A 23,085-nucleotide genomic window follows, 5' to 3' on the forward strand; every position below is an offset into this window, starting at 1 on the left:
ATATATATATATATATATATATATATATATATATATAATATATATATATATATATATGTAATATATATATATATATACATATATAATTTCATTTTTTTTTCTTTAGATGTTTTTATAGTTTTAAATTTTTAACTATTAAGGGACTAAAATGCAATGCTAGATTTACGAGCAAATGGAGTACTTTGTCAAGTCGAAATTGTACAGGGACTGTCCATATATTTTACCCTCGACCTTTTCCCCCTCTCCCTCTTCTTCGAGTTTCACCTCTGTTATTGTTATGTTGTTGTTATTATTATTATTATTATTGTCATTATCCAATGCAATTGCCCTAAAAGAAAGGTAAAATCCCTTCTTTTTCCCCGCAAAACCCATCAAAATCTCCTCGTTTTTGCGAACTCGATCGTACCTTTCTCCGAATTAGGGCTTTTTGCGGGCAATAGATCGATCGCGGGATCCAAAGTTACGATTTTTATGTAGTAAGTGGGGTGAAAGAGGGGGTGGATTGAGATGGGTTCGCGCGTGGTGACCCCTGAAGAGGTGCTCGAATCGCTTATGAACGATGGGACGATCGATGCTATTAGGATGAAGATCATTGCTCAGCTAAAGGCCAATGTAAGCTTCCTGATGTTTCTCGATGTTTCTATGTACGTTCACCACCTGTTTGTTGATATGCGTGAACGAAATCTGCTTCAAAGTTTCACAATTTTGTGTGTAAATTGCAAACAAGTGAACTTAGTGCCCTGTTGGACTAGTATAAATGTGTTAAATTTGCTCATTCTATTGTTTTGGATCCACATATGCACCAAAGGCACAACATAGAGCTTACTATTTGATAAGTCAGGTCCGTTCCGTCGGGTTCTGAAAACGACCGATGCCCTTTTCAGATGGAGAGGAGCCTTCCAGCGCCACGTTTTCCCGCTAGAATAATGCTGGCCTTGTGCCCACTGTTGAATATAAATATTAAAAAGACAATTGTCCGATAGCGTAAGCTTTTAGAGACAAACGATTGATCCATATAATATAACATGGTATGAGAGCAGAAGGATCTGAATTCGAGTCTTGTTAGGTTCCTAGTGTTATTAATCTTCTACCATTTAATTGAAATCCACATCTTAGTCCTATTAAAATGTCTCAAGCCGAGACATGAGGAAGAGTGTTGAATATAAATATTAAAAACACCGTTCTTTGTCAACTTAAGCCTTAGAGATAAACAGTTGTTTCATATAATTTGACACCCACATTATCTTTCCACTGGCAAACTTAATGTCGGGTAAAGCAATTGGCCAATTTGGTACATTTATTAATACATGGGAGGTATTAAGTTGACTTCGAAAGGTTGGGGTCAAATTGAACTCCGGGGCCTAACGGTGCAGTTTACACATTTTGTACATATATGATGGTCATTGATTGAAGAAATTATTATAATCGCCATTATTTAGTAGTGAAATGGTTAATATGCTGATATCACTATATTAAGTCCAAGCTTCTATTTCAAGTGCTCTTTTTTTTTTGTGTGTGTGTCTCAATGGATTAGAGTTTCCGTGGTTGCTTCAAGGAGGTTATTCTATATCCCTCAACTATTGTTGCAGGAGGATATGAAGAAAAATACCATGATGATGGTGGAGCAAAGTAAAGTTCTCAACACTCCAGGAGCAGAGAAAAAGACCAAGAGGGAGTTGTTTGATGAGCTTCGGCGGGAATTAGAGTAAGTTGTCATGTTAGAGAATAAAAAGGGACCATCATTTTGATGCATAGGGTTATACAAACTTCTTTTTTTTTCCCTTCTTGGTGCTTGAAGTATTTTGGGGTTTAATCTCGATATATTCACATAATTTTCTCTGCGTATCAGGTTGCTCTGAATCATTGTTTGTAGTTCTTTGAGTGTGGAAAAATGCAAAATCGCTTGTTTTTCTCTGTTGGTTTCATGTCTTAGTACATTTAGAACGTCGGATCTACATTATTCTGAATTAGTATCACACTGATTTTGGAATGGGGAATCTGATAACCATATTGGGAATCTTGCAAGTAACACCATGAAATTGGGTACAAAAAGGAAACCTCCATTTTGGGTACTCGCAACAGGTTGTTCCCTTATTTATATATCCTTCAAATGCACATTGAGTTATTCTTACAGTACTGGAAGGAAACCATCGGAAGAGTAATGTTCGCAGAATTTTTTTTTGTTCTATACCGAAAAGTAAAATTGGTAACTATTTTTTTTCGAAATTTTATTCGAAGTATCATATGACACTAATGGATGGAGAGGGTATTTTAAGTGCTAATATTTGTGTATCATCTTACTCCCTTAGAGTAAATAGACAAGTGAAGTGTTTTTTTCTGCAAATACTCATAATTGAGAATTTTTCTACTCATGGCATTCGTGAAAGTGCTAGCGTGCACAACAGTTTGAAAAGTTTCTACACACTTGGAAGAACATTTTATCTTTTTTAAGTTGTATGGTGAAGGCCGTCGGCCACAAGTTAACATTTCCTTATTGAGCTAAAGGGAGCTAATAATGCCTTCTATGCAGAACTTCAGTTCTTGAAAAGGCCTCGAAAGCAGTTTGGGAGCTAATACTCGACAGCAGCGGCTTGGGGAAAGAGATCACTGAAACCGTCGAGAAAGTCTACTGCCGTCTAAGCGGCCAAGAGCCGCCCCCACCCCCGGCCCTTCTTCCGCTCCCCACCACTTATCCACAAGAAGAAAACGAGAAAGAGAGCAAAGATAAACAGGAGGGAGAGAAGGCCAAGGAGATGGACATTTCTGAGCCATCATCGAGAAAGAGGACCTTCAGCGAGATGAACGCGCTCGAAAAAGCAGAAGCAGTCGAGAATGGCTCCCCTGACCGCACTGTTGCATCCGAGGATGGTACGTTACCATCCACCAATGCTAAGACATAATGATATGAGCTATTGTATGCTTTAGTTCCTCGTTTGGCGACAAAACTATGTTTTAGTGAATGCTAAGGCACAGCGATACGAATGCAATGTAATTATCGTAGTTGAATTTGTTCCAGTTTGGTTTGTTGCTAGGTCGTAGAAGAAACTGTAGTACTATTATGAGGAAATTTTGATTTTGTTCGCATCTGTTGGTTTTCAATTATTTGAATTGCTATTCTTAGTAGTGATTATTCTGCTAGAATGTTTGCAGCCTCCTTCGACGAGAATACGTGTGTTTGTTCGATTTGAAAATCTTATGAAATACACTTATATGACACCAACAAATAGGTTACAATTATGACATGGGAAATACTATTCCCTGAGCTGCATATAAAATTTTTATCAGGAAAAAGTTATAATTAGTTGCTGTTTTAATATTGTGTAAGAATAAGCTGTTGAGAAGGTAGTGAAATATTACCTTTTTAACCAACATGGTAACAAAGTGCAAAACTATAAAATGATAAAATTATTATTTCTTACCACCCCTTAGTAGAAAAAAATTAAAATAGAAACTACCAGAGGCCACCAGAGTGCTATATTTTGAATCATTGAATAGTAAACCATAATTGTGTTATTTTGAAGTTTTCCTTGATAATTATAAACTCTACAAAATAACATATCATAAACAAAATCTAAGTTGAATTTGTATTTGAACTTCGGAATTGAATGTAATAGAAACCTTTTAGCATAAATAAAATAAACATGCAAGGTTTTTTTTTTTTTTGTTTTGATGTGGAATTTTGAAACCAATTATACAGTAAAAGTTTTCAGATTGGTTCGACAATTAATTAATGAACTCAACTGCGCTTAGTTATAGATAAATGCATCACCAGCAAAATAAACTATAATGTTACACTTCATTACAAACACAGATGTATGAATTTTCAATCGGTTGATAACGTAACATACTACATTATAGAGATAGATTAGGGTTTCAGTAATGGTTAGTATCTGCAACTGCATTGACTAGCAAGAAGGGGATCCAACAACTTTTTGTTGATATAATTCTTCTAATTTTCTCGTAGGAATGCAAGATGAACATCCGAAACTTGTTCAGCATTTAGGCATCAATGAAGCGAATGTCAAAGGTGTTGGGATGAATTTGCCACACATTTAGTGCGGCGTACTCTTCCAGGCACTCCTTCAACTGAGCCTCGCTGTATCCCTGTCCACATTAAGCAAATTGAATAAGCAAAAAGTATAGTTAGGAATATGGTTTCTAGGAAAACATGTAAAAGTAGTAACAAGGTGAACATCCTTTTTTTTTTTTGAAAAAGAAGGAAGCAAATATTAACATAGTTTTCTCATAAATTAAGGAAATATGATGAAAAATAAGACAAAGAAGCACCAGGTCACAACATTCAGATCATACAGAGTCATCAAACTGTTATGTATAACCTGAAAACTGTGAGTTCGGATTTTTGCAGGAAGAATTAACAATGAAACAGGTTTGAAATAGTTGCCAGAAGCAAACAGCGGTGATATTCTAAATATTGCTTGGTCATGAAAAGTTTACAAATCAGAAGATTGTAGGGTTTCATTTGAATTGAAATACTGATATTCTGCAGCAGAAATTAGGCAGAAAACTATTGAATTATAATACTGATGAAGTAAACACAATGAATAACATTGTTACTCTTAACTCGTGGGAGCGTATTGTTTAGTCATTTAGTGCTTGACTGCTTTTGTTAGGGCTCTTAAATTTGTTAAATATAGAAAGAAGCTACCTCATAAAAAAACAAAGGCAAACTTAGATGATTAGATAACACTACCTTTCTAGATATCCAATTGAGAGCATGGGCATAGCTCACATCCATGCTGTTTGTCCTGGCTGCTTCATCTCGCAAGATGGAATAGATATCAGAGATAGCATCTAAACCAGATCTCTGTCGATCGTCCGAGTATAGGGAGAATTTTGACATTTGCATAAGTCGCAGAGCCTCATCGACATCACTTTGGGCAACAGTTTCTGAAAATCGGAGCCTCGCTAAAGCCTGCGCATAAAAGTTTTCAATAGATACTCCTGCAAAACCATCTAGATGTACATAGCCCAGTGAAATCCAAATTTTCTATATGTACCGTTTGAAAGTGTAAATCCTACAAACAAATAAAAAAAGGCCGCAATCTCATTCATTGGGAGAACATAGCTTTGAATTAGGAGTTTTTAAAGGGGGCATTTTGTTTAAAGTACATACAAATGATTGATTCAGGATAAAGAAAAATGAGAATATAAAAGAACTTACAATAGATATGCGGAGGATGCTAAGAAGTGTTCTGACGGTTGTATAAGAATGTGGGGCATTTGATTTTGCTTCATCTTGGCGGATGCTAGAATATGCAGTTGCAATGTATTCCTCGAGCTCCCTCGGAACTGAAGGAACAATTCTTCGTGCAGCTGAAATATATGCCCTGTGTCCATGATGAACAGTAATAAGAATCATAACCAACTATGGAGCTAATTAAAGGGCAAACAAAGTATTAAAAGATGTTAGAATTGCATTAAAGAAGACATAATTCTAGTCTTATTCTATCAGATTCTATTATCTTCTTATTTGGATGCCTAAAAGGACTGCGTGGTTCATTTCCAATTTCAGATCTTTTCTACATTGAAAAAAAGCAAGGAATTTTGCTATCACGGAAAGTAGCCCACAAAATGTAGAAATTACATGCACCAACGTCAAATGGACTAGTGTTTTAATAAGTTTGCTTTTGGGAGACATAACAGTGCACTTTTTGGAAAGGTATGTAACAGTGCAGAGATCACATGCACTACCATTAAACTGAAACAGGAAGTTGGATTTTAGTAGTGCAGAATAATTCATTCACTTTCGTTCTTGTAAAGCATAGTTCGTTTGTTACAGAATAAAGGTAATATATCTCCCCTATTGCATGCTTTCTAATGTCTAAAACTGTACTGGATTGGTTACATTATTTGCTTCTGATGCAAAAGAAGAAATTTTGGATTAGTGAAGCTATCAAGTCCATTTTACACTACATGGAGATAGAAATTTACCTAAGAAGAGATGGTTCCAGCGGTGTGAATCCAAGTGAAGGCGATTCAAGATTTTGATGGACATGGACAACATGTCTGGCCATTTCAAGATCACAATCCATGTCCGCACGATCCAGAATTAGCCAGAGTAGATCAAAACGTGATAAAAGTGCTGGAGGAAGATTTATGTTTTCAGCTGGAGTCCTCCTCAAATCATATCTTCCCCTAACAAATATAATATAAAATGCCTTTGTTTAAGAAAAGCATAGCATGGAATAACCAAAAAAAAGGCAAAAACCTGTAGATATTACCTGAACTATGTAGCTCTTTTTGAAATGGGTGCATGAACTTCAAAACTCACAATTTCGATATCTAATTTTTCACTGTTTTCTATTTCACTATCTTCCGTTAGGTACTGTCGAAACTTAACAGTCCCCATCAAAAAGTTGTGGGATATTCTGTCGAGTAACAGAATATCCTGTCAAAAAGGTCATAAAAACAGTTTGATTTTGCGAAAGAGGCAGTGGCATCAATAACAATCAGCGATTAGATACTGAAATCAAAACTTTCGAAGTTTGGGTACCCATTTCAAAGTGCGCTTGCAGTCAGATAGTTTCTGTGTTTTTTTAAGCATAAGAAATTTATTGAGATTCTATTCATACCAAGCTGGATTTGCAGCAGCAAGGACTGCAGTTCTTGCATTGAGAGAGGTAGTAATACCAGCCTTGGCAATACTAACAGTTTGTTGTTCCATCACTTCGTGGATTGCGGTTCTATCTGACTCTTCCATCTTGTCAAACTCATCGATCGCGCATATACCCATATCTGCCAATACCTATAAATCAAGAATTTTCATCTCTCTCTATTCTGGAAGTTATTAAACGTAACAATGGAAATCATTTGTATGAGATGGCTTGAATATTACGTGAAACTGCATGGTAAAAAAAAAAAACAATTGGATGGGTTTATCTGATATCATGCATACTTCTGATTTTCATGCATGATAACCTCATGCTTTTCAGAACAATCAAGCAACTTTCGATGGCGCAATACATCTGATAAAAAAAAATCCTGAGAAAAAGCATAAAAATTGCCTGAGACAATAGCTATGGAACAACATAATTTGATCAATACCATGCAAAACGAGCTATAATTCAGTATATAATTTAATCAATTCCTTTCACGCAGAAAAGTCGGCCTTATTTGACATTCCCATACAGATTTGTGGTGAACTGTAACTGCTAGCAATTCGCAAAAGTGGTTGTTCACAAAAGCATACAGAAAATGTCTGAAATCCACCAACCAGGAAAATTACTAAATTCTGAATAATTGAAAATTTCTACGAGAAGGTATGCGTCTCACCAATGCCCCTCCTTCAAGGACCATCTCATTTGTAACAGGATCTTTCTGTACAGCGGCGGTTAGACCAACTCCGCTGCTTCCTCGTCCTGTCGTATATACTCCTCTCGGCGCAACATTTATTATGTGCTTGAGCAGCTGACTTTTCGCAACACCAGGATCTCCCATTAAACAAACATGTATATCCCCTCTTATCTGTACATAGCAAAAAACCACGCAATTTGAGTCATTTATTGGTCTGAAATTGTAAGACACAAAATAATCTGAAGAGTTTATACCTTCATACCATCGGAGAGCTTCCGATGCGGAGCCCCGACAAGAAGCAATAGAAGGGCTTTCTTGACATCTTCATGGCCGAATATTTCAGGTGCTAATGATCGTGCCAGCTTGTTGTATATATCACCATCTTCAGCCAGCCGTTCAATCTGCTCCTGCTCATCTCCTTTCAGTTCGTATCTGCCAAAGAGAAAAAATAATAATCAAGTCCAAGATAACAAGCAAGGAATTTAAAATGTTATATTAATTTGCAGTACAATTTCTAATGTCGGAGTCCCTGCATTCCCACAAACACACTAAAATAATATTTTGGCCTACTTCATGCATGCATACAAGTCTAGAGATGACCTTGTCGAAGAAAACAACTTGTCTAATGAGCTTCTACACTTAAAAAGGCAATTCTAAAGTAATTAAAACAAGCTCATATCTGAGAAAGCTGGTCAAATTTGAGGATAATTTCAAAATACATAGACGATGGTCACAAGTATTATTTTCTACATGAATAGATTGCATACTAAGAGTGTTTAAGGATCACGCCCACATATTAAGAGTGTTTAAGGATCACCCCACATCGCCCAGAGTAATGACTAAAATTTTGGATCGGGATTAGAGATGGCTTACTCTTCATATCTTTTCTTGAAATGGGTGACTGACATGGTTTCTAAGTATGTGTCCGCAACCAAGCCTGCACGCATAGCTCTGAAGCCAGTGTAGGGGATTGGAAGAAAAATGCCCGACAACTCAACCACATCACCAGGTGATACCTGATCAAATCAAGAAGCATGTAAGATGATACAGGACTGATTTAGTTGAAATCAACATTAACGAATTTAAAATGCATGCTCTCCGACATTAGAACAACATGAATAATTCATAAAAGAACTGATCATAGCAATTAGTTTCAAATACGGTATTTAAAAGAAATAATATTCTTAGACAATTGATTTGCCATTGGTCATCATTTTAATTTGTTACTTTTGGATAGTTGAAAAGCGAGCTAAGCAAGAGATTGAAGTTCAAGTTAAGATGAAATGAAAAGGTGCTGTGGTTGTAATTGAGACAAAATCCTTATGCTTTGTTTTGATAGATCAAAAAATTATTTACAAATAAGTTTTCCCCTCAAAGAATAAAACCCATTAAGAAATGTTCCGCAGTAGCATATTTCAGGTGCTCCAACTGTGGTCAAGGTGAGATTAAAACCTAAAACTTTGTCTTATTAGATTAGAAACTAATCACATAGGTTTTCCCCTCAAAGAATAAAAACCATTAAAAAATGTTCTACAGTAGCAAATTTCAGGTGCTCCAACTGTGGCCAATGGAGCAAAAGAACTATAGAATCAATAGTTCAACTTGACCAGTAAATAACGATAATTCAACTTGCCTGCTTAGTAGAGGGAGTACTAAGCTTCCATTCAAGACTATCCACCTCATTAAGAAATAAAAGTAAAACAGCACGAGAAAAATTCATAGAAGTTGAAAAGGATTCTGCTAACCTTCCTAGTAAGCTCCCCTCGTAGATGAACAGTCAGAGAACGTGGAATATGGCCTTTAGGAACATGCTCTGCTAATTCCTGGATCTTAGCCTATAGATAAAGCAAATAAAGAATTCATTAAATGAAAAACGAAAGAAAAAGAGATTACCTAGTATAAGAAATAGGCCTCTTGTAAGGTTATATATTAGAAATTATAGTTAGAAACAATCCCATTTTTTCCCACACAAGATAAATAATCATAGTTGCACTATTGGCTTTCAATTTTCAAACTTGGGATAAAAGGAGAGTTTCAAGAAAGTCACCTCTTGAAATTTCAAAAATTTGGAAGCTCTAAGCTGTAGAATGAGGTTTCCCTTTGCCTTGTTGGTTTTGCAGCGGTTAGATGGGCACTCAAATAGAGGCATAAATACTCTTGCAGTCACTTCCTGATAGCGTACATTCAACAGAAAAACATAAAGAAATTACTTTCAGAAGTTATCTTTATAGAATCAATAAGATACAAATCAAGCAAAGCACAAACAGAAGCTATCACAGAAGTTTTTAACTGCATGAGTAACAAGTAATTCGACACGATGGATCAGAAAGATATGAACCTCAAGTATTAGCTGCAGTCATAAGTGTTAACCACAGTCAAATTACTGGAAACTCAGATTCTAACAGTTTCAAGCATTTGCTTAGTGCAGTTTGGAATTGATACAGCAAAAGAAGATAGTAGCTTTTTTTTCCTTGTATAAAAGTGCTCCATTTCAAGATAAATAAATCAGGCATAGCATATGTTTTAATATTTCACGGTTGCAAAAGTGAAAAATAGCATTATTTATAATAAGTTCCTTCAATTTTGCATAGATAAAACATGTATAGTTCAGTGAAAAACAGTTGAATGTATCTAGTGCTGCATACTGATGTATAGACGGTGCTACAGTTGTTTCATTACAGCTGTTCTCGGGAACAAGTATGGATTTGTAAAGGCACAAGAATATGTGTAGAAAAAAGCACTTCTCTGAATCAAAGTTTGGGAGGAGTAAGATACCTGATAAATTTCAAATCCACAGTCCTCACAAGTATAAACAGCAACTTGCATCAAAGGCTTCACATCCGAACAGCGAGTGACAATGCCAGATATTTTCACAAGCTGGCCAATGTTAGATGCTTTGACTTGTCTAATCGTAAGCGGAGTCCCTTTGGAGAATGCCTTTATGTAGACTTCACTACAACCCAAAATATCTCACATTAGAGCCCACCGACAGGCAATGTAAGCAATTTAAAATTATAAGGAAGACTATACTTTTTCTATCTAGTATATACAAGTACATCAACGAAATTGAAGAGCAAAACTAACAACCAATGGAAGGCAAATGACTCCTTGCACTAGAAATTTTGTAATCTAATCAGCTACATCTAAAAAGCGCTAATAGTAGAATAAAAACAAGACAATATAAAAGATTCATATAGAAAATTATAGTTCATGCGATATGGTTAGAAGCACATAAAAAATAGGATATTTAGCACCCATTGCTCTGTATATCAACAAAATGAACCAAAGATCAAGTTCTTCAACAAGCTACCAAGCTTGAAAAAAGCAGGAAAACAACATGAGAAGAAGTAATAGCAAGGTGCCTGTTGACCAGGAAACTAAAAAATCCTTATGGACCCTAGTAGCAGAAGCTCCAAAACGAGACTTCTAAAATACAGGTCTCCTTCGAATAGCAGTACTAAGAAGGCATTTATGCAGAAGCTCCAACCAAGACATAGAGACCCTTACTAAAGTTGCCTATGACAATCTCCTAGGATGGATTCAACTAAAGCAATAATTTTCACTAAAAAGATACTCTTTTTACCATTTAGGCATGTTCTTTTGCAACAAAATCAGCAACTAGAACATCAAATTAGAGGGAAAAAATTTCAAATTTACAGCAGAGACACACTTCACAGCTCTACTGCACTTACAAGAACCGCTTGATTTCGGAGGGCATCTTCTGAAGCGGATCGGAGTTATCAGCGGCATCTGTTCCATCATCCACTCTCTGCGTCATCAAGATGTCGCGGTCCTCATCCGCCGAGAGCACCTCGGTGGGCTCGGGCATGAGCTCGTCCACAGCCTCCGCAAAGATACTGATGTACCTCCGCGTGTTCTCCGTGACCCTCTGCAAAAACTCCTCATCCAGGTCCTTGTACTAACAGCAGAAAATAGTAGAGATTAAAAAAAAGAAAAAGAAAAAAGAAAACACCATCTCTGAATTCAGATCTAGGGTTTCAAAATAACACAAAAAATGTAAGAAAAAGGCCAAATTTTGGAGAAGGGGACGAGAAACCAATACATTGAAGAGGTCATCGAGCTCGATCTGAACCGCACGGATCTTGCGATTGGCGACATCTTGCTGGAGCAGGGAGAGATGGAAGCTAGGGTTAGGGCTATTAGGGTTAGGGTTTGCGGATCACACAAATGAGAGAAGCGGAGATCTTACGAGGATGTTGAGGTACTTGGGCTCGCCGACGGCGTCGGCGAAATTGGTGAGGAAGTCCTTGGCGAGAGCTGTAGAATGGATCAAAAATTTTGGAAAAATTTGGACAAAAATAGGCGAAAAATAGGCAAAAAAATAGGAGAAAACTGTCGAGAGATCGCGATCGGAGAAGGGGGAAGAGGAGATGGAGAGATCGGAGGGGAAAGGGGTTACCTTTGTCGGTGGCGACGACGAAGGGCTTCATGGTGTCGACAATGGAGGAGAGAGAGAGAGAGAGAGAGAGAGAGAGAGAGAAATGGGGTTGGGGGGTGTTTTTTTGGCGGGAAATGGTGGCGGGAAAGGAGGGAGAGAGGAGGTGGGTTTTGGCGGGAAACAGAGGTAGAGTGGGGCCCAATAATTGCTATTGGGCTGGGCCGGTTGGGATTTTACTCTGAGCTGAACCGGTCGTGGACCGGCCCAGTTTATTGTATCGATGAACCGGGCCGGTTTATGGCGTCTAAACTTTATTTGTATTTTTTTTTAGCCTTTTTGCATTAAAATTCCACAAATTTTGAGATTTACAAGTTCAGACCACTTTTTCAGATTTTACAAATATTGAAATATTGCTTATTTTTAGAAACCTAGTCAAATTATCTCTATATCTAAAGTATATATGTAGTATACATATCAAACTCCGTATTTTTTAAAAATTTTGTTAGCTTTTAATTTTTCGGAGATTTTTTTTTAGAGTTTTAAGCACTTTTTGTTAAGTAAATTTTAAAATTGGTAAACTTCAAATACCGCCTCTGTAGCTTCGCATTTTCTCACTTTAACAACATGTGGTTTAAAGTGTATCAAGTTAGTGCTCTATGGTTTTATTTTTTTTCTTTTCGTCAGTTCCTTCATTAATATTTTGTTAAATTATATACAAAAAACTTCAGATACCTTACCTAGATTTATTGAATATTCATTTAAGTATTCTTTAATTTTAACTTTTGTCACTGATTTAACAAAAAAAAATATAGTGAAATGGATAATAAAAAAAGAAAAATAAAACCACATGATACTAAATTAATACACTTTAAACCATAGGGTGCTAAAATGAGAAAGTGCGAAACCATAAGGGTGGTATTTGAAGTTTTTTTTAAAAAATTAATGGTTTATAGCTGATAAATAAGAAAAATTTTGAGTTTTTCTAGCTAGAGTGATTTAATTAAATAAATTATATGTTAATGAGTATTGCTATTTCAAAGAGAAATTATAGAAAAGGAAAATTTAAGCCTAAATATCCTTGTTTTAAAAACGAGAAATAGTTAAGGGGTTCTCCATAAATTTTTAATCCGTTCAATAGGCCAACGCCACGTGTCGGCGGACCAATTCAATACAACTCTATACAACCACCGTTGTACGTACACTATTAAATCACTCGGAACAAGAATTTTACGGGGACGTTCCCGAGAGTGAGACATATCATCTACCGTCCATCATGTGGGCTGCACGATTATCAAAGCATTATGGACGGTGGATGGGAGGTCTCACCGTGGGGCAATCCCCATAAAATTTTTGTACGCACCTCGACCTTTTAAAACACTTCTCCTCTCTCCGTCTCCCCCATTCTCCTCTCTCTCTCTCTCTCTCTCTCGAACCCTCTCCTCCGATCCCCGTAGCTCGGCTGTGCTACCGTGCGGCGGTGCGGCGGCGGCGGCGGCGGCGGGGTGCTAACGTGCGCCATGGCGGCGGCGGCGGCGGCGGCGGAGGACAAGTACAACCGAAAGAACCCGGCGGTGAAGCGGATCCTCCAGGAGGTGAAGGAGATGCAGTCCCACCCCTCCGACGACTTCATGAGCCTGCCTCTCGAGGTCCCTGCACCCTAGCCCTAACCCTAACCCTAACCCTAAATCAGATGCTTATGCTTCTCTTCCGCTACCTCTCTTTGGGGTTTCTTCCCGATCCGTATGGTTGGGATCTCGAATATGGTGCATTTCTTTGATTTTTCTAAGTTTTTGGAATGGATTAGTTCATCTTTTAGGGGAAAAAAAAATCGTTTTTTGATTCACGTACAGGCTCAATCTAGGATCTCTCCAGGTGAAAAGTAGACTCTTACTGAGTGAGATTGGAAGTAGTTTCTATGTTGATTTAGTAGAGTAGAGTGTTTTGATCTTAAATGCTAATTCTTTGATATGCAGTGCTTAGAAAACTCAGGGTTATAATGGAAAATTATGTTTTGTTATTGTTTTGTTGGTTCTCTTGCTCTGATTGATCTTTGTGGCTCTGTGAACAGGATTATGTATTTAGTACATTTCATCTAATTAATAATGCCCAGAATTTGAACAGGAGAATATATTTGAGTGGCAATTTGCAATCTTGGGCCCTCGAGATTCCGAGTTTGAGGGTGGAATCTATCATGGGAGGATCCAATTACCTGCAGATTATCCGTTTAAGCCTCCCGCTTTCATGATGCTAACAGTTAGTAGGCTATCCCGCCACTCTTGACATCTTTGTGTTTCTTCTTTTGCTCGCTGATATACGATTAATACGTAAATCACATTATTTTATGAAATCTCTGATGGTAACTAATGGGTTTATTATTCTTCTGCAATTAGCCGAACGGCCGATTTGAAACCCAGACAAAGATATGTCTCAGCATATCAAATCATCACCCAGAGCATTGGCAACCTTCATGGAGTGGTATGCCTTTTAAGTCTTGTGTCTCTCTTCATGGCTGCTTATTATTCAACATAATAATAATCTCCGTGCCATGTTGTTTGTCGTGTTATGTCCAAACACTTGTATTTGTGCTGGATTTGTCTTCTTTTGAACCATAGTACTTTGGAGGCGAATGGACCTTGCTTTAATTTTATGTATGAATGATGAATGCTCTTATAAGGCACCATTTCTAGTTGAGGGCATTGGCGAGAAATATTAAGTTGATAAATCCAAAGTTAAGCCTGGATTTTTATTTTTTTTTCACCTAAGCCCATGGTTGATGGCGTATAGGTGTGATTAGTGATGGGAGCATATAGATTTGATAAGAAGATGAGTTTATTTTTTCTTAATGTTGCAAAATTATGCTAGTGTTCAAGAGAAAGAACTCTCCCACGTCAAACGCCCCTTTTATCTGGCCTGCTTTCTTTCTGTTTTCATTTGGATTTCTTTTTGTAGTTTCCATATGATTCAGCTGCTTCACGGTATCATTTTTTGTTTTCAATTATTATTTCCTAGGATCTCTCAAAATCTCTTTTCATTCGACAACCTTAGTTATTTGAATTGTTTAGCAAAGAATATGATCTTTTTCTTGTCATCCCATGTCCAGTCTAGCACCAAAATTTCATAGTCAGATCTTATTCAGTGATCTGTAGACTATACGAGCATGGTGCAACAATAACCTGATTTTGTTGTGTGGTATGATATTTTACTGTAAACATTAGTATGGAGTAGCACCAAAATATCATAGTCTACTCTTATTGCTTTTGAGTTTGGACTATACGAGCATGGTGCTATATTAATTCAGTTTTGTTCTAAGATTACTTGTTCGCTGTTCTGCCCAACAAGAAAGAACAAAAGTAACATCTGTATATTTTCTTGGTACTTATTGCAGTCACTCCCATGGAACTCAACTTGCATATCTTGAGATAAGGTTCCCTAGATAATCTAAGTGAAAAATTGGAGATCATAACATGAGGTTTTATTATTTTTCTAGATTTTTTTTTTGGGAAATTACCATGGGTTCTGTACCACGAACTTTTAGTATTGATTTACAATCAACAATTATTTATCTTTGCTACTTAAAAGGCTCAGTTTTCTTTGGAAAAGGGCAAATTTTTAGAGGTTTATTATTTTAGTTTAAACGTATATGTACCTTTTTTAAAAAATTTGCACAGGCGCATGATTTGATTCCCATACAATTCGAATGTTCTTACTAAAGATACATTTCCCCCAAAAAGAGAGCTTTTGTTAAAGAAACCCAGTTCCTAAGAAAAGCCAATATTCTTTTCCTCTCCAGTTAGGACAGCCCTAGTGGCCTTGATTGCTTTCATGCCGACCGACCCGGACGGTGCATTGGGCTCCTTAGACTACAAGAAGGAAGAAAGGCATGCTCTTGCCGTTAAGTCACGCGAAGCTGCTCCGAGATTTGGCACGCCAGAACGTCAGAAGCTTATCGATGAGGTTTGTTTGGATTGATTTATACCAAATTTGGAAATTCTCCTTTAAATAATATATGGAAAAACTATAGATACCCCCTTGATTCCTTTCTGCAGTTTTGATTGAATTTGGTTTACCATCCTGGGTTGTCGTTTCAGTTGCTCATCAGGACCCATCATCAAATGCCGTTGAAAATGAATACGTGAGAATAACGTGGCTACACTATATAGAAGGATTTAATTGCTAACATTTATTCCTTACTGGAAGTTGTTTGAGAAGTGAAGTGATTGTCACATACTCAACTTTAACGGCATTTAATGGTAAGTCCTAATGGACAACAGGAACAGCACTCTTAGGACAAGACTCTTTACAATCTAAACTGCGGGATTATTAAAGTGATATCAGACTATACTGCAAAAGGGTCATCTAAAGTACTACCTGAACTTCAAGAGTAAATTTGAAGCAGGCACCTGACCTTTGAAAATTTGAGTTTAGTAGCTAACCTTGCAGTATGGCGGATTTTAGGTACCTCTTGCATTTGAATTACACGGTATTTGGAACTTTTTTGGGTGAAATATCCTGCTGACGGTGCTTGTAACCTTTTTTTTAGGAATATTCTGTACTTAATGGAATATTCTGTTGTCTGACAGAATATTCTGTAACTGTTTCGACGAAAACCATTTGTTTTAGTAGAACTTGAGGTGCTAAAATCAATTTTGAAAAGATATCCATTTCAAAATGTCTATTGTTCCGGTAGGATCTACAACTTTTACCAACTTTATTTATATTAGATGTATTGCTCGGATTTTCATGAATTCTTCTCACAGATTCACCAGTACATGCTTACCAAGGCTCCCCCTGTGCCTCCGCTCCCTAAAACCCCAAACACCAATGAACAAACAAACGATTCGGCAAATGAAGCGACCCTGACAAACCCTAATCCCGAGGTAACAGCCCCGCCAGAACCAGTCCCTAACCCAGAACCAGAGCAGAGGATTGTGGAAGATGTGCGTGAGGTCCGGCTTAATGCTGCGGCGGGTCGCGTGAGGCTCAGCTTCAGTGCGGGAGTTAGGTTAACAAGAAGGGTTCCGGCAGCCGAAGTAGCCGAACAAGCCCACGGACACAATATGAGACCCGATGCAAGGACTGAAGTGAGGGTTCAGAAGCCCGGTATCGACGATCGATGGTTTACGGGGGCTGCTGTTGCGTTGACTCTTGCTATAATTGTCCTCCTTGTAAAGAAATATTTGAAGTCCCAGGGGATCGTCGGATAATACATGTGCAACATAGATTCCAGTATAATTTAGAATGTTGTGGTTGTTATAATTCGCCGTGCAAAAGCGGAATTATGAACGTAATGAAAGTTATTTATAGTGATGTCTATTCTGTATTTATATGCAGCATTTCAAATGTTTCACCTTTTGTGCAATTTTTCTTATCTCTTGAAGTTTGGTTATTTCGGGTTGATGTTAAAATTCCTATTTCTGGAGGAGCCTTTTGAATGTGCTGAACCATGCTTTTGAGAGATTTCGGTATCTGCTATCAATCCCTTCTTTTAGTTCTGAGTCTGCTAGGGCATTATACACTTGCCTTGATTCTTTCTTAGCAGGGAGCTTTTGAAAGCATTGTAGCTCAAGATGAGCCTTTTAAAAGCCTTTTCAATGAAGTATTATTGAAAAAGTGTTGCACGGTAGTGTTGTGCTGTAAACAAAAAGTGATAAAATTTAAGACTGGTGCTGTTATAGAAATGATGTAGACTGGTGGTGTAAGCTGCTAGAGAAGTTCACTATCAAAGTGCTGTTGCTTGTTTTGAAATGTTAAAATTACTCTCTTGTCCTTGGCCCAACTAGTATGAATGAAATCTCACTTGCAAAATTATATGGCCAACTCTAAGCCATTTCAGCTTTTATTTTTGAGTTCTTTTAGTTAACTCAGGTAATGATTTTTGTTGAATCAATTAACAATTTGATCAAATTCCTTGGCAACTACTATTTTTTCTGCTTAGAGAAGTGAGGAGTTTAAATTAATCAATATCTTGTTCATGTAGATCTGCTGTTGCCATATTCATATTCTGTTTGTTCTTTGGAGTATAACATAAAAAAGAGAAGACCTCATTTTCTCAGCAATATAAGGAAAAAAAAAAAAAAAAAACTTCCATCTTGGTACCAAAATGTGACAACAAATATTAGAAAATCCTGCACTTACAGTGACATAACACACACAAAATGATCTTTTTCTGCTTAAATTTCTTTATGTATTAATCTCTTTTTATTTTTTCCTTCCTCATGCTTGCCATTCTGACAGAATCATCTTCACAACAATTTGCTGCAATTGCAGATTTAACTTGCATATGAAGTAAACAGATTACATTACTGTATAGCACACAACCCTTCCCTACAGCAAAGCAAGACCAGAAATGACCTTACTCACATAAAGGAAAGAAATTACCGACACAATCCGCTTCAATCAACTACGAAAATAAATTTTGGATATGATAAGAATTGCCAATACAATTACGCACACGATAATCATTAGATCACAAAAAGGTCTGCAAAAAGAACTTCAGTAAGTTCATCATATTGCTACTTCCTAACTTTCGAAAGTGTTTTTTTACATAAGCCTTCAATTGCAGCTGAAACTGCCAACTCATGGTGGTAAGATTATCACAAATGCTACACCACAATGGGGGTATTCCCCCCCAGAAAAAAGAAAGAGATAAAAGAAAAGAAAAGAAAAGAAAATGTAAGAGGTAAGAAATTTTCAACAGGATGTTAATGGCTGCGCAGTACCCCGAACAGCCTTATAGCACTGTAGACTGCAAAGCGGAAGTTTAGTCTTAGAATCGCGATACTTGTATTCATTTGTACATGACGGGCCCGCACATTTCTCTCGCGGAGGGGGGTAACTGCTAACATGCCAGTTCAAAGATGAAGTATTAGCTAAGAAGCGCATGAACAGAAAAACAAAGTAATTCTAACATTAAACAAATATTTGTTAGGTTTGAGGTTGTAGCATATATGATAACTTTTTAATGCTATGTTCCTACCGTCCAAGAATAAACGACAAATATAATTTTGAATATGGTTTTAAATAATAGCATTATGCCCAATTCCTTAGAAGATTCTTCCACAATGGACTCTGATAAGTGAGATTTTATGTAAGTTTTTACAGTATCTTCTTTTGTTGGAAGAAGCGATTCATCGAAACAATGAGCCACCCAGCGGACGCATCTGAGATCAACAAATGCTCGGGAGTTTGTATATATAACTACAAGAATAACTGCAATAACAAAAGATCCCTGCCTTGGGACGAGGATAACTAGAAAAAAGTAAGAACAGCGCAATTTCAGAGGTTGGCTAGAATTGTAGTTTTCAGCTTCAAGCCTAGATTCACTTCGTTTCATCAGAATAACAATTTTTTAAACCCTAAGCACTTCCTATCTTTTGGCACAATAGTTGGGAAAAATTTTGCATTATTGAATTGTCATCCCCACAACCAAATACTGCCTAAGAAAATGCAATTAATGCAGCATAAGCACACAGCACAACCTTTAACAATGCATTAGGAGAAACAATTTGCAATCAAACTAGTAAAACAGGCACCTGAAGAAAGAACAACAGGTAGTAAAACAAAATACAAGTAAGGAATTTGCCGCAGTTTACGGAACTAAGAAAGGCATCTGAGTGGGATGGTAAGTATACTGACCTATGCGGCTTCGAGTTGAATATACTTGGGAGGCCTACATTTGCAGGGAATGTAACCACAGTTCCATTTGGTCCCATGACCCACTTTATGGTATTTTCCGCCATTTTTTGTGATTTAGCCGCCTTCTCCTGCATAATTCGTAATACATCCAACAAGGAATTAAAGATTTGTCAATTGACCTTTTTTTTTAATTAAAAAAAAAGATCTTAGAGCAAGTGTGCAAATTTTACTTTTTCTTCTCGCTCTTTCTGCTTCTTCTCTTCCTTCTTTTTGTCATTGTCCAGGCCCAATATTTTCCTTATTGCCTCAGCCTGCATGTTCGAAATTTTCAATTGCACCCCTGAATTCAAAGATATCAACCCATAAATAGAAACTACTATTAGCTTAGAATCCAACCTCCGATTCTCTAGCTGCTTTTTCTACTTGCATTTTACGCCTTTGAGCAGCCTCCGCCTTCTTCGCCTGTATTTCCACTTCAGAAAGCTTTTCCTTTTGCCCTATAGTCATAATGCAATGTACCAAGTCAATCACGGCAGAAAAAGACCAAAAGTATCTTTACAATAATAAGTAAACTGCCACAAAGCATGAGATATGGTTTTTACTTCTTGAAGGAGGCGGAGGCAAACCATTGGGGAACTCGATAAAACTTCCACCGTTCCCGCCCTTTCCTGATTGAAGGGCTCGCTGGCGAGTTGTGAGGGGCTCGGTTCGGGCCTCAACAGGCGAATCGGGCTTCTGCTTCTTCCTCTTGGCATCAGGTCCACCATCCGAACTTGGTGGTTCTTCCTCTTCGGCATACTCATTATCATTCGTCTCCCGCCCCGATTTTGACTTCCTTCTTCCGTCCCTGCTCGATCGCGACACGATAAAATCCTCGTCCACCTCGTATGGCATGTTCCTACTTTTAGGAATCTTGGATAGCTTCCTCTTCTTAACGCTATCCTCCCCAGTGTCCTCGAACTCTATAGAACAATCGAGGACAATTTTCGAAGTCCTTAGTTTTTCAAGATAGCGTATTTCATCATCTTCCTCATCGTCGAATTCGCCATCCAAAACCCGCTTTTTAGGGACCCTTTTGCTCTTACGAACAGGCTCTGAAGAAGAGGGCACATTATGATTTTTATCTTCATTCTCCTTCATCCCGTGAGCAAAGCTCGACCCAGCAGAATCATTCCAATAATCTCCCTGCAAGGTGTTTTCTCACTCCGGTGAATAATCACAGCAAAATGATTCTACAGTGAAGTCAAAACTAAGGCTACAAAGGTTTTTTCTTTCCATATATACCCCTACATCAGATATGCGAAATCATGTAACATATCCTTGTAAAGTTGATATTTGCATGTGCGCCCCAAAATTCGAAACCGTTGCTTATTTGCACGTGTGCCCCCCTGTGTTAACTATGCAAAGATGGTTTTTGAATATATTCCCTGGCAAAAGCATGGTTGCAGAGAAATAAGTTTCCCATAGAATGCACGCAAACATCAACTTTGCAGTGGCATTTGAGCAATTTCACATATCCGCAGCATTTTATACGGAAAAAAAAGGTCAAATTACAAAAATTCTCGGGGAACAGCCAGTAGGCTGTAGACATCGATCAGAAGTAGATATAAATCAATACATACAACACGGAGGAAAATTATATTGCTAACAAAAGCATCCTCGATTTCTTAGCAAACATAAGACCACTCAAAATCCAAAAAGGTTGTCGACCACAGCTTATGGAACAACTTCTTTACCACGAAAAGCTGCAATTATCATTAGGCTCCAGGAAAAGAGAAGTGCTGTGGCAGGAAACCGAAATGAGCTCTCGGAACCCCAAAAACAGAAGCTCTGATACTAAGCTACAACTTCTAAAGCAGCAATGCTATTCGAGAGTATATTGATGCTCAAAAGCACTCACAGCTTCATAGTTAAGCCTTCGAGAATACAAAGAGTTTTACTAGACATAATAAGTTAATTAACTTCCATAACATAGCGGAAACAGCTTACGGAAGCGCGTACTACCTGAGGACTAAGCTTTTGGCGATGTCGAAAGGCATCTATCGAATTGGGTTTTGTTTGTATGGTCCGCGTGACGCCACCAACCTTGAGCTTAACCTTTCTCAGCTTATTTTCACCGGACATATTTTGCTGGCTCATACTGTAAACATCACCACTCTTTCCTACATAGTATTCCTTTTCGGCGCTTTCCTTAATCTTACTCGAGCTTTTCCAGTTAGCAGGCGATAAAACACCCTCACTACACCGCTTCAAATCGGAACCTAAGTAATACGCATCAGCTCTATTACCAGAAGAGCCCCTCAAAGGGGGGTTATTTAGATAAAACTCCTTCCTTTTAAACCCATTATCCGAACTCGCATTATCATCGGGAGAGAACCTCCTCAAATTGCTCAGAGGAGGCGTAGGAGAAGGCGAAATGATATCATGGAACGCCGAATTTAGCTGGGCCTCGGGCCGAGGCCGTCTCGAAGAAACACTCCGCCGCTTCCTCACCGTCGAATTCGGAGCCGCAAATCCGGAAAATTGCACTCCTTCCATGGAAAAAATTACTACTTGAACTCACAAACTAACAAGTATGAGTAGTTTTCGAATCGAAGGAAGAGGAACCTGCAATAAAATCCCCCAAAAATAAGAAAAAATTAGGAGATTTAAGAGAATGCCATAGTAAGAACAATTTGCGTTATACTACCTATGCTACAAACTGTGAAAAATTTAGACTCGCCACATTGAATTGATACCTATGATAGATAAAACTAAAATAAACAATAGCAAAAATACAGGGATTAAAATAACAAATTATGAGAAATAACGCAATAAAAAAACCAAATTTTAAGCTCAAAATTCATGGAAGTAAAAGGGAGAAAAAAAAAAAAAAAAAAAAAAAGAGGAGGCCCGGAAACCAGAACACACAATGTGAATCACGAGACTTCACAAAACTAAACCCTAGCATACCAACATATCAACCGAAAAAAAAGAAAAAAAGAAAAAGAATAATCCGAGCAAAAAGGAAGCACCTATCGATCGACCCACATCCCAAATCGCACAAAAAAATCGTAAACAGAACAAAAGGATGGAACTGTACCTTGACCTCAACAATGGCTCCAATTGAAGGCGAGGAGACCCTCGAGAGAGTGAGAGAGAGAGAGAGAGAGAGAGAGGAGGGGAGAGGAGAAGAGAAAAAGAGAGAGAGGGGAAGAGGGCGACGGAGAGATGGTGCTGGAGCAAGGAATTCGAGAGAGAGAGAGAGAGAGAGGGAGGAGGGGGGGTGGGGATTGGGGAATTAGGGTTAGGGTTTGGGGGGGCGCCTCCTCGAGAAAGGTAGCGTTTTTAGCCTACCATGATGATGATGATGATGATGATGATGATATGGGCGAAGTGTAATTTTCTCCATTATCTCTTTCTCTCTCTAACCACCCCTTTTCTCTCTCTCTCTACCCCCCTCTCTCTCTCTAAAACTCTCTCTCTAGAGAGAGAAGATGCTTTTGGTTTTGGGGTTTCTCTCACTAACGTTCTCTCTCTCTCCTCTCTCTCTCTTCTTCCTCTCCAAACCCCCATAGAAAACCAGAGTGTAGCTTGTTGAGAACGAAACTGTTCCATGGACCCGGTGCACCATCTCACCATGTGGACCACCCAATGAGATTTTTTTTAGTTTCAATCTTATATTTTAGCTCTCTGCAGTAAATTTTCGTCAATAATAATATTCGTATTTGTTGGCGCCATAAAAATTGCGCCATATG

The 23,085-nt window shown here is 37.9% G+C and overlaps 4 protein-coding genes across 5 annotated transcripts; 2 read left to right on the forward strand and 2 right to left on the reverse strand.

Annotated features, from left to right (window-relative positions):
• On the forward strand, nt 249–3,099 carry LOC109719780. The gene is made up of 3 exons (XM_020246595.1): nt 249–612; nt 1,590–1,705; nt 2,531–3,099. The coding sequence occupies exons 1-3, from the start codon at nt 508–510 to the stop codon at nt 2,898–2,900; spliced, it is 591 nt and encodes a 196-aa protein (XP_020102184.1). The 5' UTR covers nt 249–507; the 3' UTR covers nt 2,901–3,099.
• On the reverse strand, nt 3,965–11,835 carry LOC109719779 (DNA replication licensing factor MCM7). Its single transcript, XM_020246594.1, has 15 exons — nt 11,735–11,835; nt 11,525–11,592; nt 11,378–11,437; nt 11,007–11,233; nt 10,090–10,267; nt 9,362–9,484; nt 9,060–9,149; nt 8,188–8,330; nt 7,569–7,746; nt 7,294–7,485; nt 6,594–6,766; nt 5,953–6,156; nt 5,183–5,348; nt 4,712–4,933; nt 3,965–4,104 (listed from the first exon to the last, which is right to left on the reverse strand). The coding sequence occupies exons 1-15, from the start codon at nt 11,763–11,765 to the stop codon at nt 4,000–4,002; spliced, it is 2,160 nt and encodes a 719-aa protein (XP_020102183.1). The 5' UTR covers nt 11,766–11,835; the 3' UTR covers nt 3,965–3,999.
• On the forward strand, nt 13,119–17,081 carry LOC109719722 (ubiquitin-conjugating enzyme E2 32-like). Its single transcript, XM_020246513.1, has 5 exons — nt 13,119–13,359; nt 13,835–13,966; nt 14,104–14,188; nt 15,504–15,667; nt 16,471–17,081. Exons 1-5 carry the CDS (start codon nt 13,231–13,233, stop codon nt 16,915–16,917), a joined length of 957 nt encoding a protein of 318 aa, XP_020102102.1. The 5' UTR covers nt 13,119–13,230; the 3' UTR covers nt 16,918–17,081.
• On the reverse strand, nt 18,105–22,879 carry LOC109719525. Of its 2 annotated transcripts, none has more exons than XM_020246264.1 (7): nt 22,431–22,879; nt 21,353–21,955; nt 19,951–20,533; nt 19,745–19,845; nt 19,579–19,659; nt 19,349–19,476; nt 18,105–18,551 (listed from the first exon to the last, which is right to left on the reverse strand). In XM_020246264.1, the coding sequence occupies exons 2-7, from the start codon at nt 21,884–21,886 to the stop codon at nt 18,404–18,406; spliced, it is 1,575 nt and encodes a 524-aa protein (XP_020101853.1). In that variant the 5' UTR covers nt 21,887–21,955; nt 22,431–22,879; the 3' UTR covers nt 18,105–18,403. The 2 variants fall into 2 exon arrangements, with proteins under 2 accessions (XP_020101853.1, XP_020101854.1); XM_020246265.1 differs by having other exon boundaries at nt 18,136–18,548.

This window comes from Ananas comosus, linkage group 13, assembly GCF_001540865.1.
Source record: "Ananas comosus cultivar F153 linkage group 13, ASM154086v1, whole genome shotgun sequence".
NCBI classification, from domain to species: domain Eukaryota; kingdom Viridiplantae; phylum Streptophyta; class Magnoliopsida; order Poales; family Bromeliaceae; genus Ananas; species Ananas comosus.

What these genes read in the sequence shown, in the direction of transcription:
- LOC109719780 (XM_020246595.1), top strand. Translation starts at nt 508, where the DNA reads ATGGGTTCGCGCGTGGTGACCCCTGAAGAGGTGCTCGAATCGCTTATG. An exon ending in TTGCTCAGCTAAAGGCCAAT is followed by an intron (nt 613 to 1,589) that starts GTAAGCTTCCTG and finishes CTATTGTTGCAG; the next exon opens with GAGGATATGAAGAAAAATAC. An exon ending in GAGCTTCGGCGGGAATTAGA is followed by an intron (nt 1,706 to 2,530) that starts GTAAGTTGTCAT and finishes CCTTCTATGCAG; the next exon opens with AACTTCAGTTCTTGAAAAGG.
- LOC109719779 (XM_020246594.1), bottom strand. Translation starts at nt 11,765, where the DNA reads ATGAAGCCCTTCGTCGTCGCCACCGACAAAG. An exon ending in CGTCGTCGCCACCGACAAAG is followed by an intron (nt 11,593 to 11,734) that starts GTAACCCCTTTC and finishes TCCATTCTACAG; the next exon opens with CTCTCGCCAAGGACTTCCTC. An exon ending in TCAATTGGATATCTAGAAAG is followed by an intron (nt 4,105 to 4,711) that starts GTAGTGTTATCT and finishes TAATGTGGACAG; the next exon opens with GGATACAGCGAGGCTCAGTT.
- LOC109719722 (XM_020246513.1), top strand. Translation starts at nt 13,231, where the DNA reads ATGGCGGCGGCGGCGGCGGCGGCGGAGGACAAGTACAACCGAAAGAAC. An exon ending in TCATGAGCCTGCCTCTCGAG is followed by an intron (nt 13,360 to 13,834) that starts GTCCCTGCACCC and finishes GAATTTGAACAG; the next exon opens with GAGAATATATTTGAGTGGCA. An exon ending in GTCAGAAGCTTATCGATGAG is followed by an intron (nt 15,668 to 16,470) that starts GTTTGTTTGGAT and finishes TTCTTCTCACAG; the next exon opens with ATTCACCAGTACATGCTTAC.
- LOC109719525 (XM_020246264.1), bottom strand. Translation starts at nt 21,886, where the DNA reads ATGGAAGGAGTGCAATTTTCCGGATTTGCGGCTCCGAATTCGACGGTG. An exon ending in GCCAAAAGCTTAGTCCTCAG is followed by an intron (nt 20,534 to 21,352) that starts GTAGTACGCGCT and finishes AACACCTTGCAG; the next exon opens with GGAGATTATTGGAATGATTC. An exon ending in AAGCAGCTAGAGAATCGGAG is followed by an intron (nt 19,660 to 19,744) that starts GTTGGATTCTAA and finishes TCGAACATGCAG; the next exon opens with GCTGAGGCAATAAGGAAAAT.